The sequence below is a fragment of the Nesoenas mayeri genome (genome assembly GCF_963082525.1).
Source record: "Nesoenas mayeri genome assembly, chromosome: 1".
In the NCBI taxonomy this organism is placed as follows: domain Eukaryota; kingdom Metazoa; phylum Chordata; class Aves; order Columbiformes; family Columbidae; genus Nesoenas; species Nesoenas mayeri.
Window position 1 is genome coordinate 76,439,662 of NC_137541.1, and position 17,544 is coordinate 76,457,205.

At 38.1% G+C, this 17,544-nt stretch overlaps 2 protein-coding genes across 4 annotated transcripts in view; one reads left to right on the top strand and one right to left on the bottom strand.

Moving 5' to 3' along the window:
- The window catches only part of DNAI7 (dynein axonemal intermediate chain 7), a 53,251-nt gene that overhangs the window by 14,638 nt on the left and 21,069 nt on the right, over positions 1–17,544 (top strand). The window lies entirely within an intron of this gene.
- On the bottom strand, positions 7,648–14,569 carry ETFRF1 (electron transfer flavoprotein regulatory factor 1). 2 transcript variants are annotated; one of them, XR_013923032.1, is made up of 4 exons: positions 14,509–14,569; positions 13,063–13,158; positions 12,651–12,949; positions 7,648–7,812 (listed from the first exon to the last, which is right to left on the bottom strand). XR_013923032.1 is itself a non-coding variant. In XM_080356088.1 (3 exons), the coding sequence occupies exons 2-3, from the start codon at positions 13,105–13,107 to the stop codon at positions 12,734–12,736; spliced, it is 261 nt and encodes an 86-aa protein (XP_080212214.1). In that variant the 5' UTR covers positions 13,108–13,158; positions 14,509–14,569; the 3' UTR covers positions 7,648–12,733. The 2 variants fall into 2 exon arrangements, 1 of the variants encoding a protein (XP_080212214.1); XM_080356088.1 differs by having other exon boundaries at positions 7,648–12,949.

Sequence of the window (17,544 nt, forward strand, 5' to 3'; positions counted from 1 at the left end):
TCACCTTGTGCTAATGAAATTAGCAAATGTCTCTGTACATATTTTCTTTAAGAACAATTTCTTTCAACAGGATTCATTAGACTGTCCTTGGTGATGGCAGTAGTAGTAATTTCTTTTTTCACTCTGTCTGTGTCTCTCCCTCTCTCTGCATTGCTAAAGCAAATTACAGCTCCTGTTGGTGATGGGAAAGTTGGCAATAAATGTTGACTGAAGAATTCGTTATCTAATTATTCATGTGAAAGCTCCATAATCAAATTCTGTATTTCTACTGCAAAACAGTAGATTTGCAAAAATGTTGATTCCTGTACAGCCTGTGCTTTGGCACATATCAGCTGATCAATGTTTACTGCTTCCTCTTCAGGAATAAACTTCTATTCCTTCCAGGAAAACATGAAAATATGAGCTTTACTTGGTTTTTGCTGGGTTCTAATGGCTTCCTTTACATTTTGCAAACTCTGGCCTGCAGAGTAAGACTTGACACCTCGCCAATACTTCACTGTATGCTAACAGGACATATTGTATGTACCAGAGAAATACAATCCAAAAAGAAATAAAGTTCGTTTAATCTTTAAATGCAAGTGGCTGTAGTTCAGAGGAACCCTCAGATAAGCAGCAGTGTTTTAAGAATGAGTCTTAAATGTGATAACCTATGGAACAGTTCTTGCAAAATGACCCAGTAACTGTGGCCGTAAATGTTAGGTATTTTATTATTAGGTGCATAATATGAAGATGGATTGGAGAGACAATTTATGGAAAACCTGCCAAGTAAAAGTCCAAATTGTGCGTTTAGGTAGTAATAAAATTTCGGGGCTTAAATAGTTGTTCTCTTTTCCATGATTGTCAGTCTGTTCTGGTTTTATTTTCAAATAATGAATTTTTATTAAATTAACCCTGTTGATCTGACCAAGTAGAGAAGTAATGAGATTGACAGTGAGGCAAAGGAGATACGTGCTCTCCCCTTTAAAAGCTGCAGCAAAACATTTTGCATCTTGTTATAACAAGAACATCCTCACAGATTTATCTACGTTTTTAAGTTTATACACAACTATAATCCGTTTAAAATAACAGATACAACTTAAAGCTGGTGCTGCACCTCCTTATCTTGTATTTGCACTTTTGAAAGTTACTCTGAAATATAATAAATACAGTGAGGGTGCTTCGTAGAAATACTTTACTGTGACTGAAATATTCCTTTTCCTAAATCTAGTAGCTTGCTCTGTAAAGTGAGTAGCTTTAAAATATTGCCCCAAACTTAGTATTTTTAGGAGATTTTTTTGTTTTCTAACCCCTTAGGAAATTACCAGTTTAGACTTCATCTATACTTTGTTAGTGTGTTCCACATAAATAACATAAATGAGCTTACTTTTCTTTTTCTGCCCAAACAGTTAGAGTTTCTAACTTTGGTTAAGAAGTAAAAATAGGTGGTTAACTCTATGTATCTATAAGTACGCCCCAGTTAAGAATCTAATAAGGTTTTGTGCCTGCTAAAGATATCCATGCCCACAAAAATGTATGAAAAGTTTCAATAACGCAACTGGTATTATTTTCAACACAGTATGCAACGGAAGAAAACCATCCCTATTCTTTTTTGTCCAAGTGTTATCTTACATAATAAAAAAGGAGAGCTTGAAGTATAGATATCCACAATAATTGTTAATCAATAAATTGAGCATCTCTTGTTTGTATTAAAAACTATTTATCAAGCAGCAAATGTGCAAGCCCAGCATTTTAAATATATAAACAGAGATCCATATACTTCTCTCAAGTAAAGCTCATAATTTCAGTGGTTTTGTTGTGAGGTTTTTTTGTTTGGTTGGTTTTCTTTTCCCCCTGCCATGGGTGTCCCAATATGTCACAATTATTAATAAAGCAGTTTCTTAAGGAGTTGTGTTTTACAATGCAGAGAGTGGAGGATGCTTTTTATACATTGGTGCGAGAGATTCGACAGTACAGAGAGAAAAAAATCAGCAAAGAAGAAAAGACTCCAGGGTGCGTGAAAATAAAAAAATGCCTTATAATGTAACAGGGTAAGTTTTGTAATATAACAGGGTAAGTTTTACAAATCACTTGCCAAATGAAAATGATTGACAGTGTCTTGCAAATCAGACATTTTATGGTTAATTGATGACATAATTTAATATGGAAAACCAATCAGATTTCAGTATAGTAGTTCTGAATAATATTCCTAGCAAACACTCAAGTACTATGGATTTGCTTTGTTTCAGGGTTTTTGATAAATAGATTAACAGTGAGTCTTCACTGCATATCAAGTTCTCCATCTGTGAAACGGAGACCTGGTTTTGTGTGTGAAGAAGTCAAGAGGAAAAAGTCTTATTACAGATATATTGCAGATACTGTTGAAGTGAATATTGATTGGACCTTCAAGCTGATGAACCGAGGGGAGAGGATCATAATACTTAGAGTCCTTCTCAGATGCAGAAACAGGAGGTTCCTAATCAAGCAAAACAGTAGCTGGCTAGTGGCTGAAGCACAGGATTTCTTAATTCGCAGGCCCGTCCTTATGCCGTGCCATTTTCTTCTTGTTCTCCCTCAGCTTAAAAAATTCTTTCTAGAAACACACTAGTGAGCGATCCAGATTTGGACAAAATAGAAGTGTTTCACTTTTTTGAGAGCCTTGACAAGGGTCAGGGGTGGGGAAGCAACAGTGATGTAAAACTGGAGGAGGATGGTGGATAAAACCCAAAAACCACAACCAAAAAAAAAAAAACCCCACACCAAAAACCCAATACCCAGATTCTCATAAAGTAATTTTTTATCCACATACTCCACTTTAAGGAAAAAAAGGCAGGAGGAAAGGGAAGAAGCACCTGTGATACGGAAGAAGTGCTAGTCTAAACTAGCTTTTTGAACGAGCTATCAGAATAGCTCCTTGCATATAGTGTTATTCCATTAATTCTTTACCACTTACTGCACCATTGCAGAGAGTGGGCTGTTACTCCTTAAATACTTGCTCAACAGGAGGATGACCTGGAATTTCCCGTTTGTGTAAAAGAAAAACTGTTTGCTTTTCAAAGAGCTTTTTTCACGCTTGAGAACATCTTGCGGAGAGGTAGTGGAATTTGACTTGAATCCTAAAGAGACTGTCACAACTGTAGGAATATTCCCTTCAATAAGGGAATTTTATTCCTTTTTCCAGGGGGAGGGAGGAGGAAATTTCTTTCGTATCAGTTTTAACTAGACCTGCTTAGGCTTACTATATTCTCAGCTTTTAAGCAATGAATGAGTGCTCTGAGATAATTCTTCAGATGTTTGCTTAAAAAAAAATACAATTAGTATCAAAGGTTTCCTTGCAGGAAACTGGAAACATCAGTTATGAAGCTCCCCAGTCTTGCATCCAAATATCTTAATAAAATTGATACCATCAAGACACCTTGTTTTCTTCTTTCCTAGTTACCAAAACTAACAAACAGCAGCTCAGCAAGAGTACTTTTGATGACAGCAAATTGCTTAAGCCTTTAGCCTTCTGAAAACCAACATTTCTGTTTCTTGCTGCCATAGCTCAAAGTAGTTCTTTTTGTATACTGGGACTTCAACGATCCTGAATTCTGTCTCCTTTTCCTTTCCATGGACTTCCTTGGGAGAAGGAGAACATGGTGATGGGAGTTGTGGTTTTCATTATTTTTTCGGTGGAAGCATCTTCAGATTTTAAGGTTCTTTTTATAGCTCACCAAACATATGCTTCCTTTCTACCAGCTTCCTACTTTCTTTCTGTCTTTTGTGTGTTTTGTATTTTATTTTATTTTTATTCCCTACTTAGCAAACAGTCTTGGATAGAAACCTCCAGAACTTCAAGAATATCTGCTCAGGGAAGGAAACATTCGTCTTTATACTTCAGGAAATTCTACATAGTATTGATAGTCATTTCAAAACCTTTTATTTAGGAGGTTAGGCTGGAGAAAGAGTATTCCAAAATTATTGTGATTCTAGTAGAATAAGAAATCTGGCATTTAAAGCAGTCTTGCTTTTATCGCTTTCCATTGAGCAAGAAGATACATATTATTTCAGTCTGATGCATAGTAGAGAGCTAAGGAGAGCAGCACCGAATAATGTGAGTCTTTCAGCTGGGATTTGAGACTTCAAGAATATTTATGATAACACAGTTTACACTGATAGGCAGTATTTATTTTCTGGGTTTTGTCTGTGGATAATCAAATGTGATAGTTCAGTGTGTTTTGGTACCTCTTGGAACTTCTTGCTGCTTGCGGAATGCCTTCTTAGTTACATTAATCATCTACAAGGTAACTGGCAACTTTGACTACCCAGATCACCATTAACTGCTGATGCTTTCCAAGAGGTTCATTCCTTTGGCTGTTATGCAGTAAGGCATAAAGTACATAACATCTTACGCTTTGTCTGTGGTTTCCAACTAGCAAGAAGGAATTTGTAAAACTCAGTGTGAAATCTTCAAAAGATCTCTTTTTGGAAAGCATTAAAGTTTTTACATAAAAAACATACTATAACAAAAAGTTTATCTGGGGCATAAATTAGACATCTAGATAATGCAGTTCAGATTGAGTGGGGTTAATAGTAAAATGTTTGAATTACAAAAGGTCTAGATTTGAATTTTAGGAATTCTAGATTCCTGATTAAAACTAATTTAATGATTTTTCCATAGTAGTACATAGGTGTACAAATAGTTTCTCTTCCTCATAACTGATACATGTGTGTATGTATATATGTATTATGTATTTTAAAAAATATAAAAAGACTTTTTTCTACAATTTAAAACTTGTTTAAGGGTCTATTTTTGGGGCTGGGGAATTAAGGAATTCCCAGTTTCTGATTAATTTAAGGCTTCTTATTGATAGGCAGGTTAGTTGCCTAGTCTTGTGTATGGTTGTGGGTGGTGCTCCAAATAAAAGTTACAGTGAGGAGCAGGCTCCCTCTGGGGGAACAATTCTGACTTTTCCATTCCCTTTGCCTTTCATAGTTGCCCTTTAGAAAATCGGGTGCCAGGAGCGAGCTCTGTCAGTGCACCTTTCTTGAGGCAGTGTGGTGTAGTTCTGAGCATGCACAGTGAATTTGGAGGTTTGAATCCTGAGACTGGGTTTAAAGCACTCATTCAGTACATCTGACGCTTTCCAAAAAGCCCACACACAATAACTCCATTGTTGGAGGAAGGTCAGCTGTGTGCAGGCCCTTCTCACTGAGAGAAGTAACGAGAAAGGTTGATCGCCTTTGATCTTACAGCACTGATGCCTTTAGGGACTTTCCTGTAAACAGAGTATCCGCTACTTGCATTTAAAATTTAATCCACTGAAAAGCAGAAGACCTCAGTTTATCTTAAGTTCTGTAGTTCTAATTCACAAGCATTGTAACTGGAGTTTTGTATGTTATATTGCATTTCACTACCTGAAGTCAAGAGGAATTGTGGCATGATCAAACTACTACATAAATAGTAATTTTGAAGGCTTGATCTACAAAGGTGTAAATTCAAGGACAAAAGCTAAGTCAATTCCATAGTATTTTGCAACATGCACTATATTTAAAAGATTATCAACTTCCTAGGTAGAATAAAGATATCAACTTTTATTGTGCAGTCGTGTTTAAAGGCCCATAATAGTCTTTGGATATTACTTTATACAAGGTATTTTCTCTGTATTTACTTTAAAAGCAGTTTAATGAGGGAGGGTTGCTTGTAGAAGAATATTGTGCAGAGGTTTTTCTTGTACCATTCCTGTGTTCTAAGAATGAAACCATTCTTCTCTCTCTTGTGATTGATTTTTCATCCCTTCCTCCCAGCTGGGTGTCTGAGGTGAGAACTGCAGTAGATACACTTTGACACATCACTGCTTCTAGGTTGTTACCCTATATGAATGTTGCTAAATGTTCACTTTGTACATTAATACTGAAGTTACAATGAAAATCCATTAGCTTCCTATAAAATAATACCAAGCATTTCTAATTCTCAGAAGATTCATGGGGGACATGACCTTTTCCAGAACCAAGGTTACTCTTCCCTTAGGCATGCTACATCCATTTTGTTGATCAATAATATTTTAGAATGTTAATAAGTTATTTGCAAGTGTATTTTGTGTATTACAAGAACTTGCAAAAGTGTGCTATTAGTATTGGGAGGCAGGCTTTGATCGAAAATCAGTTATTTGTAAATGTTTTATTAACTTGAACGTGAAGGTTTTAAATAAATTTAGGTTATACTGGGAGCATAGAAGTGAAACTATTTAACACCTCAGTATTGCTTGGGCTTGCCATATTAAGTTTCATCACCATTTGGTTTTTGACTGAAACAGTAATGAATTAGATGATTTTTGGCTTTTTGTTCTCGTGCATTTTTCAGAGTTCAGGTTCAATTGTTTTACTGAAATAGGCATCCAGGAGTAAACAGATGGATAATTTTTATTGGCAGCTTGAAGGCAAACTCAGGAACTGCCAAGAGGTAGGAAGCTACCTGCTAGTCACAGGGCTAAATTTCTAGACCTAGTTCTACAGTGGTGCAGTTGGCTGCTGTGATACATTAATATTATACAAGTATTTGTGATCTATCTAAAAGATAATATATACAGAGTAAGGCAGTGAAGAATCAAGATCATTTTTCATCTTAATGATTTTATAACTGCCAGTACTCAAACTATTAAATGTAAAGGCTGACTGAGAACGTGGGTACTTGATTAGAATTTGGAGACACCTGAAAGCCAGGCAATAGAATAAACTGTTTCACATAAACAGGTTGTTACAAAGCATACTGTATAACTTTGTACTTGATAGTCTTCGTATCAGGCTTTTAGATATGCTATTCTCTTTACCAGAGTTAATTTTTGTCAGCTATAATTACCCTCCCAAAATTAAAAACTACTCCATGTGAAGAAACATTAGCTTTTGTGTCTGTTCCTGTTGGAGCTGTGGGGATTGTAAATTACTGGTCATCATACAGCATCAGAGATAATGTGTTCCACGTGTCTTTAACTATGTAATTCAAATAAAATGATTTATCAAATAATAATTTATCATTGGAATATGGGATTGATTGATTTGCATATGTAAATATTTATAAAACTGTGGTGTGATTACTGCATCAGTGTGCCTGAGAAATGATCTGAAGATGTAGAATAATCATAACTATCTCTTCGGTGTAAAATTTTTGCTACAAATGTTTGAATTTACTTTTTAAAGCTGCATATAGATTAAGGCATAAACAAAATTAATGCTTCAGAACTTTATACATATTTAGAATCTAAGTGTGTGGTACCTGTACTTTTCCAGCTCAAGATGGGACAACGTGCCCTGTTGGAGAAGAGGGCAGCACACTACATTACTTTCCTTAGTACATTAGTGATGGAATTGGATCTGTGGGGTGTCTGTGGTGAACCCCTGAGCCGTCACTTGCAGGCTGCTGGAAACCCAGGTTGGGGAGCAGCTGCGAACAAGGGCAGATGAAAACCGGCTGTACCTAAGCTAGCGTTTAAGTCTTTTAGTGTGATCTAAATGTGTGCATGTATGTCTCTTTTCAGGGTGTTGATGATGCCTTCTATACATTAGTTCGAGAAATCAGAAAACACAAAGAGAAGATGAGCAAAGATGGTAAAAAGAAGAAAAAGAAGACAAAGACAAAGTGTATAATTATGTAAATACAATCTATCCTTATTCTTAAGAAGTACTTAAGTAATTTTTGTACATTACACTAAATTATTAGCATTTGTTTTAGCATTACTTTACTTTCTGCTTCATGATCCTGTTAGCTTTACCTGAATGCTTGTTTTAAATGACAGTGGAAACTTCATTCCTCTTAAAGTGCCAGTATTCTTTGACTGTTGGTTCTTGAACTAGCAATGCCTGTGAGAGAAAAAAAAAAGAAAAAAGAAAAAAAATTAAAAGAACCCAACACACACACACACAAAAACCCGAGAGCTGTCTTAGGACTCTTTGGTGCATGCACAGTTGCTAACTTCCTGTTTTTCTTACTGATTGTGAACTTCTGTTCCGTGTGCAATGCAAACAATGAAATGATGCTCTATAGATTCTAACATGCCCTTCAGTCTTTCAGTTTTTAAATCTGGTTGGGAAAAAGGACTAGTTAGCAAAAGAGACTTTCATTTCAGCCTTCCTTTTCTTTTTAGACTGACTGCAATACAGAGAGACCAGAAGCCTTTATAGTCTTCCTGTTGATTTTGCTTCTAGGCATCTAGTCTTGTAGCATTTCAGATCAACTTTAATGAATGTAAAGAATAAGCTTTCACAAAAAATTTTTTCGACGCAATTTGTCACGGTCACTCTTTAAATATTCTATTTTTTCTATAAAAATAAAAAAAAAAGAAAAATTTAAAAAAGACAATAATGCACATCTGGCAATGGGAAAAGTAAGAGCTCTAATTAGGTTAATTTGCTATTGTTAATGCGTTGCTTTAAGACTTTCACTAACTTTTTGTATCTGAAGACCAAGGTGAAATCCTAGCTCTCCTGACCCCCAGTGGCAAATCTTTCAGTAGCTTTGTTCGGTAGGTACAGGATTTTGCCCTCAGTGTCTCTAGGAAATGCTAGAAAGCCTTAACAGATAAGTTGATTCAAGTTCTTAGGTTAATTCATACATGGATCCAGAATTTACCATAAGAATTAAATTGGAGTGAATCCTAAACTACATAGTGAAGTAAAACCATTCTCTTTTCCCCAAGAGTGGCATTAAATATTTCTAGATGCCCGTTTTGTGCAAAATAGGGGAGGAATTTTAAATTCTAGGGACATCAAATGAGTGAATGAATGAGTTGAATTTAGCTGCTTCATGCAAATAATTTGGAAATCGACTGTGCCACAGAAGTAGTGTGGAATTTGCACAAACCATCAGCATAGAACATGGTTTCCAGAGTCAGTGTTTTTTGTGTGATGTTCGTGAAGTGCTAGTTTTGTTGCACAAACTAAATGGTTGGTGAGTGGCAATCTAGTGTCTAGACTGTCATGAAACTAGACCAAGATTTTAATGTTGTCTTTCTTTGTGATTAAGTTCTCTTGTGATTATTTTTTTTTCCTCCCCTGCTCCTTTTCTGATTGGCATTAATGCAGAATTTTTGCAGAAGCTTTCATTTTTGGTACTGCAGTAGTCTAGCTATTCTGCACTAAAGTAAGAGCCAGTAATTCCAGTGTTGCTAGTTCCTGTTGTCTTACTGTAAATGTTGTGTTGTTTGATTTTTCGTTAGGGCCTGGATCCCTAAAGGTACACTTCTTCATAGTACCGAACTTGGCTGCAGAGTAAAACTTGAAAATGTGACTCTGGTGTACCTGAAAAAATAAAACACTAGACATTGAAGTAGGATAGTTCAGGACACTGGAAAGTTTGGGACAGGGATTAGCAGCTTTGCTCTAACCTAAGGTATACCTAAACGAGGATGTAGAAATTTTCCATACCCAACCTGGACCATTTATATGATGTCAAAGGTGCAGCTGCATGAGAAAAGCATTCTTTTGCTTTTACCAAAAAACCCCACAGTGACTCTCATAGGTGGAGAGGTGCAAAGCTGGCAAGGGCCCGATACTGTCTGCATTGCTGGGTGGTCTTTAATTTCAATGTGGCTGCGAGAAATAACGCCCTGCCCTCCTTTCAGCTTCGATGTGAAATATACTTTAGATGATGAAATATTCTGAAAAACAGTAATAGGGGAACCTAACATTATCTCGTAAGGACCAATAAGGAGTAAGAACAGATTTCTTAATGTTGCAAAACATTTTATAGCTTCCAAGGTTAAAACATTTTGGAGACAGTTATTTGCACATTGTAGACAGTCTTGATTATATATGAAGAATGTAGCAAAAGTGGCGAGTATACCTTGAGCAAATGGAAGTAATCCTAAGATTACCTGAAGATTTTTGGTAACTGAGTCACACTGCATGTAAAATTAGGGCTGGTCTAAAATTCTGATGTTAATTTAACTAAAAAGTGTTAGGAGAAATTTTAGCTGAAATGTTTTAATCATGAAATGTGGATTTCTATAGCTCCAATATAAAGCTATATATAAATTTGGGTTGTTTTGGTCAATGTGATCTGTAGCTACCAATCTAATTGAGTATAAAGTTTATTTAGATTAGCCCTTATTTACCTTTTTTTTTTTTTAAATACACATCCTTGCCACTGTTGTGCCGTTTTGTCTTAATATTTGTTGAGATTTGGTGAAGCATGTTGGATTGCAGCTTGCACAAGTTGATCTTGTAATTATTCTGTCTTTCCCTATTTGAAATGCTTTCAAAGAACATCCCTGGATGCTGTCTGTTCTGATAGCAACAACTAAATGAACATGTGAATCACTTACCACATTAATACATTAAATTGCCATGTGTCAGGGAGTAACACCTTCTTACAGTAGCTTTATGTAACTCTGGTAAACAACTTTATAATTGGTTTTCGCAAAACTGAAATTTAACTCTTTTGACAAGTCTCACTGCCCTGGAATTTTTGCTAACATAAAGTTTCACTGTATAGATTTTGTTACAGTAGCAGGATCTCTGTAATGGGTAAATACTGACACAGTCTTCTGCTCTTGTCTGTACTACGAAGCAATACAATTATTACGCTCAAAGACCGTCAAACTGTAAAGAAATCATTTTGTCTGAAGTTTACATAAAGCTACATAGATGGTAAATCTTTCCTAACATTTCTTTATTCCACTGTCTTGTGTTTTCATGTTGAAAATACTTCTGCTTTTTCCTCTTGAGTGCCAACTTCTTACTAGAATGACTTCTTAATGTAATATGTTTACCTGGAATGTATTTTAACTATTTTTGTATAGTGTAAACTGAAACATGCACATTTTGTACAGTGTGCTTTATTTGATGTGGAACATATATGCAGTGTGATCCAGTTTTTTTCCATCATTTGGTTGCGTGACCTAGGAATGTTGGTCATACTAGACATTAAGTTAAAAAAAGAAAAAAAAAGACCACTGTTTGTTTTAAAGTTTTTAATGTTTTTAGGAGTATGTGCTGTGAGGTGATCTGGAATTTGAAATTTTTTTTTGTCAAACTGTACTGCTCCTATTTATTGTAATGTAATAAAAAATAGCTATTGTGAGTTTCTCTCTCAGTTTGCTTTGTCTCCAAGAATTTCAGCGTCTCATCTCTGTAATGGAATATCCTGTGAATTGCACCAGTTTGGCAGTTATTCTCCATTTATTTCTTGTACTTCTCGTTGCCTGTCACAAAGCAGTTGTCTTTGCCCACTGGTGTTCCCTTCCTGTGAGAGGGGGGCTGCCGCGCTTTGACAAAACACTTTATTGTCCTGATCCATCCCCTCTGGTCCGTGCTGGTTTAGTGTTCTGTGCCGGGCAGAGCCTCGCTCACTGGTAATCACTGCTTGGCTGCACCATCTCCAGTTGTGCCCAAGAGACCTTGTTCTCGTTAGTCTCACAGCAGACCTGATGTGAATTAGTCCACAAGTTTAAAAGACTCCGAATTGCTATTCCGTCATAATTCCCAGGTGCATGTTTGTTTTCTTCTATTAAATGCCTTCCATAGACTTACAGAAAATATAAAAGGCATTTTTTAGTAATGATGGCATCCAGTGCGGGGGGAAACATGAAACTGCTACTGCTCTATAAACTTACGCTTTGGCCCTTTGTTACCATGTCTGGATAATCTTTTATCAGTTACTGAGGAGGGTAGGTTAAATTTTGTATATAGAAGTATTAGTTCAGAATAGGTTTTACTGCAACATATTGTAGAAGAGTTAAGCTGAAGTGGAAAGACCATTTTTCACATAAATGTGCTAGAAACTGAAGCACATACAATTCACCACAAGGTAGCACGCTGTCTAATTTGCCATCACTTTTTTTTTATTCTGTTCTGGAATTTACATGTGTAAAGACTGTTGCAATTGCCAACAGTTCTTCTGCAGTGAGTACCTCTATATATTTCAAAGATTATTCCTGTCCTATCTCCAGTATCAGTTATGTGAGGGGAAAAAAAATCCCCAAACCATAGTATGTGCAGAGTATCAGTTCTGGCACAAGTTTGTCTTGTCCACAGACTTTGCCATGGAGCAAACAGCCACAGTAAAACTTTTCTTCCAGGAGAAAAGGATAAAGTTCTGCTTTCCTGCTACGGTGATTACACAACATCAGAAATCAGCAGCAGCAGGAATTGTCTTTGGTGCTTAAACCAATATTGTTCATATTCACCCTTTCCTGACCCTGTAGTCTTCTTTCTAACAGAGTAAGACAGCAGTCCTGCTAGCCTGCCAACGTGGCTCTTGCACAGTAAAGCAGATGTAGTTAAAGTCTTTAATAATTTACTTTACTTTTTGGAAGGTGCTCATTTACAGTGGAAATGAATCATTAAATGTGGAAGACTTTCAAAATCAGAGGAATCTTTGAAGTTACAGGAGAAGTGTAGCACCTTGAATCAGTACTCAAACACGCAGCTAACAGCTAACAAAAGCACAGCTGTTCAACAGTGATATCGAAGTGAAACAGAATGGAGTCTGGAGTTTCAGCCTAAGTCTTATTTTTGGGGAAACAAGTCATGTTGCCACTACTTCCTGCAAAATGGTTTTCATACATGGAGTTTTAGTTCAAGGAGGTCAAAAGTAGTTGAGGAAAAACCTAATACCCATATAATAGAAATCCTTCAAGTGACTACATAAGGGGACGCAAAGTCTTAATTTATACTTTAGATGGGTTGGAAGGATTTACATTTCATTTCTTCTCAGGTTGCAGTTCTTTTATTGTTTGTTTTTATGGATTTATATCATTACATGCCAGGTCATTAATACCAGTTATTGATTGTCGTCACTGTAGTAGCGCTGTTTCATAGCTCTGTATTTTCTGAGAAAGTACAGAGCTTCCAACTCTTTTATAACAAATTCTCCTCGTGCAATTAGTTGCTTAATTTTTTCGGGATCTTTCACATCTTTGTTTTTTAGAAAAGCTGCTTTCAAACGGCTTCTAAAGTAGTCTGCTCCTTTGGGATATTCCCTTCCAAGGTACAGCAGCTTGAAGAAAAAAAAAAAAAAAAAAGAGTTTTGTTTTGTTTTAATAGATCCAGTGTACAGTAAAAGGGTTTTGTCTGGTTGAGGAAAGTGCTTGTGGCATTTCAGACACTTACATTTTTGTATAGATTCAACACTTCCCGTCTTAAAGAACTGGCCATTCTCACATTGCAGTGAACTCTTTTAATCTTGTCTGCTATTTTTTTTTTAACCTGAAGAATAATCAGTTTGACGTTAGCCTTCCATATGGGAGTCAGTAAACCCCAGCCTCATCCTCCACAGGAACCGCACAGTTTCTAACCAGACTCCTTTATCCTACCGAGCCCTGTTCGCTCTAACTCTGTTACTTTATCATTCTACCCAGTGTCTTGTCTGCTTTTGGCTTCTTTCATTTTTGATTGTCTAGTTTCTTGTCTACCCTTCCACCTGTCCTCAACACAAGAAACCTCCAAAACCCCTGAACTACCATAACACCCGTTTATCTCTGTGCTGTTCATCAGCTGCTTTCATCTCAGCTGCTGGCCCAGCAGCTTCTCACTGTGCTCTGCTACACAAACACCTATATCTATATACATATGTGTGTACATATATATCTACAGTGGTAACACACCCCGTTTCTCCAGAAATAAGACAGGGTCTAATACAATTTTTGCTCCAAACATGCTTACTCTTAATAGCTGCCTGGACACCATTTAAATTGATTTTTTTAATGTACTGTATATAGGGCTCATTTTTGGAGTAGGGATAATATTTCAAGCATCCTCAGAAATCCTGAAAAATCATGCTAGGGCTTATTTTCAGCATAAGCCTTATTTTTGGGGAAACAAGGTATATATATATATACACACACACACATACATATGTATATATATATATACACACACATATGTATATATGTGCATATATATACACACACACATATATATACACATATATATGTGTATATATATATACACACATATGTATATATGTATATATATATACACACACACACATATATATATACATATATATGTATATATATACACATATATATGTGTGTGTGTATATATATATACACATATATATGTGTATATATATTAAAAAAACAACTACGAAACAAACAAAACCCCCCAAAACAAAGAAAAATCAACAAAAAATAAACCAAGCCCCCCAAAAAAACAAGACTGTAGGTATTCCTGCAATTTTTGCGTTCATAAATTTTGTTTGGGTTTTTATTTTAAGTTGTTTAAGTGCATTACGAATTGAGTCCAGTGCTGGCAGTATTTGCCAGTACTGGCAAAACGTAACGTGAAAAATATATCACGCGTTAGTAGCGACTTCAACCCACTTTTATTTTGGTAAACAAAAGCCACCGTGCTGCAGCCCGCCCGCCCCAGACGGCAACAGCGGGGGCCGGGCCGCGGCCCGTTCCCCCCGGGCTGCCGCCTCCCCCTGCTCTGCCTGCGAGGACCGGCGCCTGCCGCCCTGCCCTGTCCCCATGGGGCTCACCCCCACACGACCCCCAAACCCCCGTCCCGACCCTCCCCGGCGGGGGCAGAGGGAGAAGGTCAATATCTCACCAGCTACGCGCCGGCGCCGCTTTACGGCAAAGCCGCAACAGGAGACACCGCCCTCCTCTCGCCCGGCCTGGGGCGGGGGAAGGACGGACGCACGCCATTGGCCAGCGGCGTGCATGTGGGAGGAGGGGCTGGTCGCCTAGGCAACGCGGCGGCGCCATGGTGAGAGCGGGCCGGGGGCGGCCGGGGTGGGTTGGGGTCTCTCCTCCGTACGGCGCTTTGTTCCCGGGGCTCCGGGTGCGGCCTGCTGGGGCCAGGCCACGGGGCTGCCCCTGCGCCCTCAGCAGCTGCGGGCGGGCGGTGGCGGCGGCGGGCTGTGTTCCTGGCGCCGCTGTAGCCGCGGGGCTTTGAGCTGCTGCGGGGAAGAAGGGACGGCAAGAGTGGCGGTAACGGGCGGCTTGAGGCGCTGGTTCAGTGGGGCAGTGGTAAGGGCTGGGCTGAAGTGTTCCCCGCAGGCTGCTGAAGGACTGGTGTTTGGAAAAGGGGATTTAAGGCTTCGAAAAATCACAGAATGTCAGGGATTGGAAGGGACCCGAAAGATCATCCAGTCCAATCCCCCTGCCAGAGCAGGAACACCCAGATGAGGTTACACAGGAATGTGTCCAGGTGGGTTTTGAATATCTCCAGAGAAGGAGACTCTGCAACCCCCCTGGGCAGCCTGTTCCAGTGCTCTGGCACCCTCACAGTGAAGAATTTTCTTCTCATATTTAAATGGAACCTCTTGTGTTCCAGTTTGAACCCATTACCCCTTGTCCTATCATTGGTTGCCACCGAGAAGAGCCTGGCTCCATCCTCGTGACACTCACCCTTTATATATTTATAAACATTGAGGTCACCCCTCAGCCTTCTCCAAGCTAAAGAGCCCCAGCTCCCTCAGCCTTTCCTCGTAAGGGACATGCTCCACTCCCTTCATTATCTTCGTGGCTGAAGGGCACGTTGGCTTTTCTGAAATCCCCCAGTCTCGTTTCTCGTGCTGCAGTTTGTTGCTGTAGCTGCTCCGAGGGAACTAAAACTCTGCTGTCAGAATCGCCCCACGGTAACAAAAGGCTCCGCGTTCCCTGGTGCAGCCCGTCTGCTCCCTCCCCACCCTGCAGAGATGTTCTCATCAGTTACGCTCTCTGAACTCACACAGCGATATTTAGATATTGCACAGAAAAGGAAATGGTTTGGTAAATCAAATAACTGATTCACTGATAGGTGTTTGACTTCCTAGAACCAGTTTTTGTTTACTGTAGTTGTTTGGAGAATTCCCCTAATTACACTTTTTCACTTTGTGTGCAGCCTCCCCATGAACAAGACAAGACTCTGGTGGTGTTTCTGTGCCGTCCTAGGTCATCGCGTGATGTAATTTAGTGTTAACAGGAGTAGCACACAGCATCAGTTGATCAGTTCAGAAAATGTTTTTTGAGTAAATTGTATATTGGACTAAATTATATATTTATTGTACATTAAGTTTTTATTTGTGGGAATAAGTAGATCCACTTCTATAACCATAAACATAGTCTAACCTGTTAGATTATGACGGTCTGGAGTCATGTGTTAGTGGCTAATTTTCTCCAGTATTGAAGTGATTGTCATTATTATTTTTTCAACAGTTAATCTCATCTAATTTTGTCGAGTAGTTATATTTTCTAATTATTCCTTAATGCTCAATGCCTTGTTCTCTGATGCTCACTTTCTTCTTTTTCCCCGCCCTGAACTTCTAGGGTCCAAAAAAGAAAAAAAAGGTAGGTAGACAGAAATACGCTCTAGTTCACATACAGCATTTTGGCCCTTGCAGTGTTCATTTATATAGTGTGTCAACACAATTCTGTTATTTTGGAAATTAAATGAGTAAAATTACAAAGCATTACAAAGCATTACAAAGCATTTCATACTGAAATTAAAGTAAACATCAATTACTTCTGGACTTAATGTCTACAAAACATTATTTTTAAGAGGTTCTGTTATAACAAAGGTGCTGTGACACCATAATTGCATGCAAATGTGTTTTTTAAAAGGAAAAAGTTGGAGAGTTTGTTTTTTTTTTGGTTTTTAATATGTGTCTCTTCTGAGCCAGCTGGTCAGGCTGAATCAAATTTGAAAGAGTAACAGGCGTCTCCAGGACACTGAGCTTGTGTCCCTTTTGCAAGGAGGTTGAGTCGTGTTTCTGCGGAGCAGCCAAAGAGAAGGCGGCAAGTGCAGCCGCTGTGAGTTTTGCTTGGCAGGGGGTGCCCAGGCACAGAGCCAGTGCCTTGGCTTTGGGCTGCAGGCTGCGCACAGAACGTGATGGGCAGGGAGCACAACAGACAGAAGACCATGGGAAACTGGCTTGCATGAATTTATGCCCATGTATTATTATTAATACAGCGAGAATGAAATTATCCACCCCTCCCCCAGAAAAGAGCATGTTCAAATGTATTCCTTGGAGAACCGTGCATCTCAGCTTTGTCATTTCTATGTTAAGTCATAAGCATGTGAAAACAAGTTGACTGAAAAGTGACTGCAAGTAACTGAAACAAGCAGATTTTCCATCTTTATTTTAAATGGCATTTTGTAGTGATAGTGCTGATCCTACACATTTGATTAAACCATCCCTGGTCAATGCAGAAAGCAAACAAACACAAAATCAAACAAAATGGTAATAAAAACTAAAAACCCATCCAAGAGACTTTCTTTTTGCTGGTGAGGAAAGAAGTGAGGGGGTCATTAGCAAACATCATCAAATCCAACAGGAATTATGCTGTTCAAGTCTCTTGAAAACAATGTGGCCTCATGCACAGATCCAATTATAAAATATCTATGTGTATCATCAGTGAGGAATCTATGAATGCTATGAATTACAGGACAAAATACAGTGTTCTATTTTGGTTAATCTGTTATATGGCAGTAGATTTTGTGTTTTAATGGCCGCATTTTTAAATTTGTTTTTATTATTTTTTTTTTTAAATGTATATCCAGATGGCAGAGAACTGAAAACGAAGATAATTTCTGAGAAACCCAAATTTAAAATACAGTTATTCTAGAATTAGCCTAGAGGTTGAACAGTTAACTGTCTTG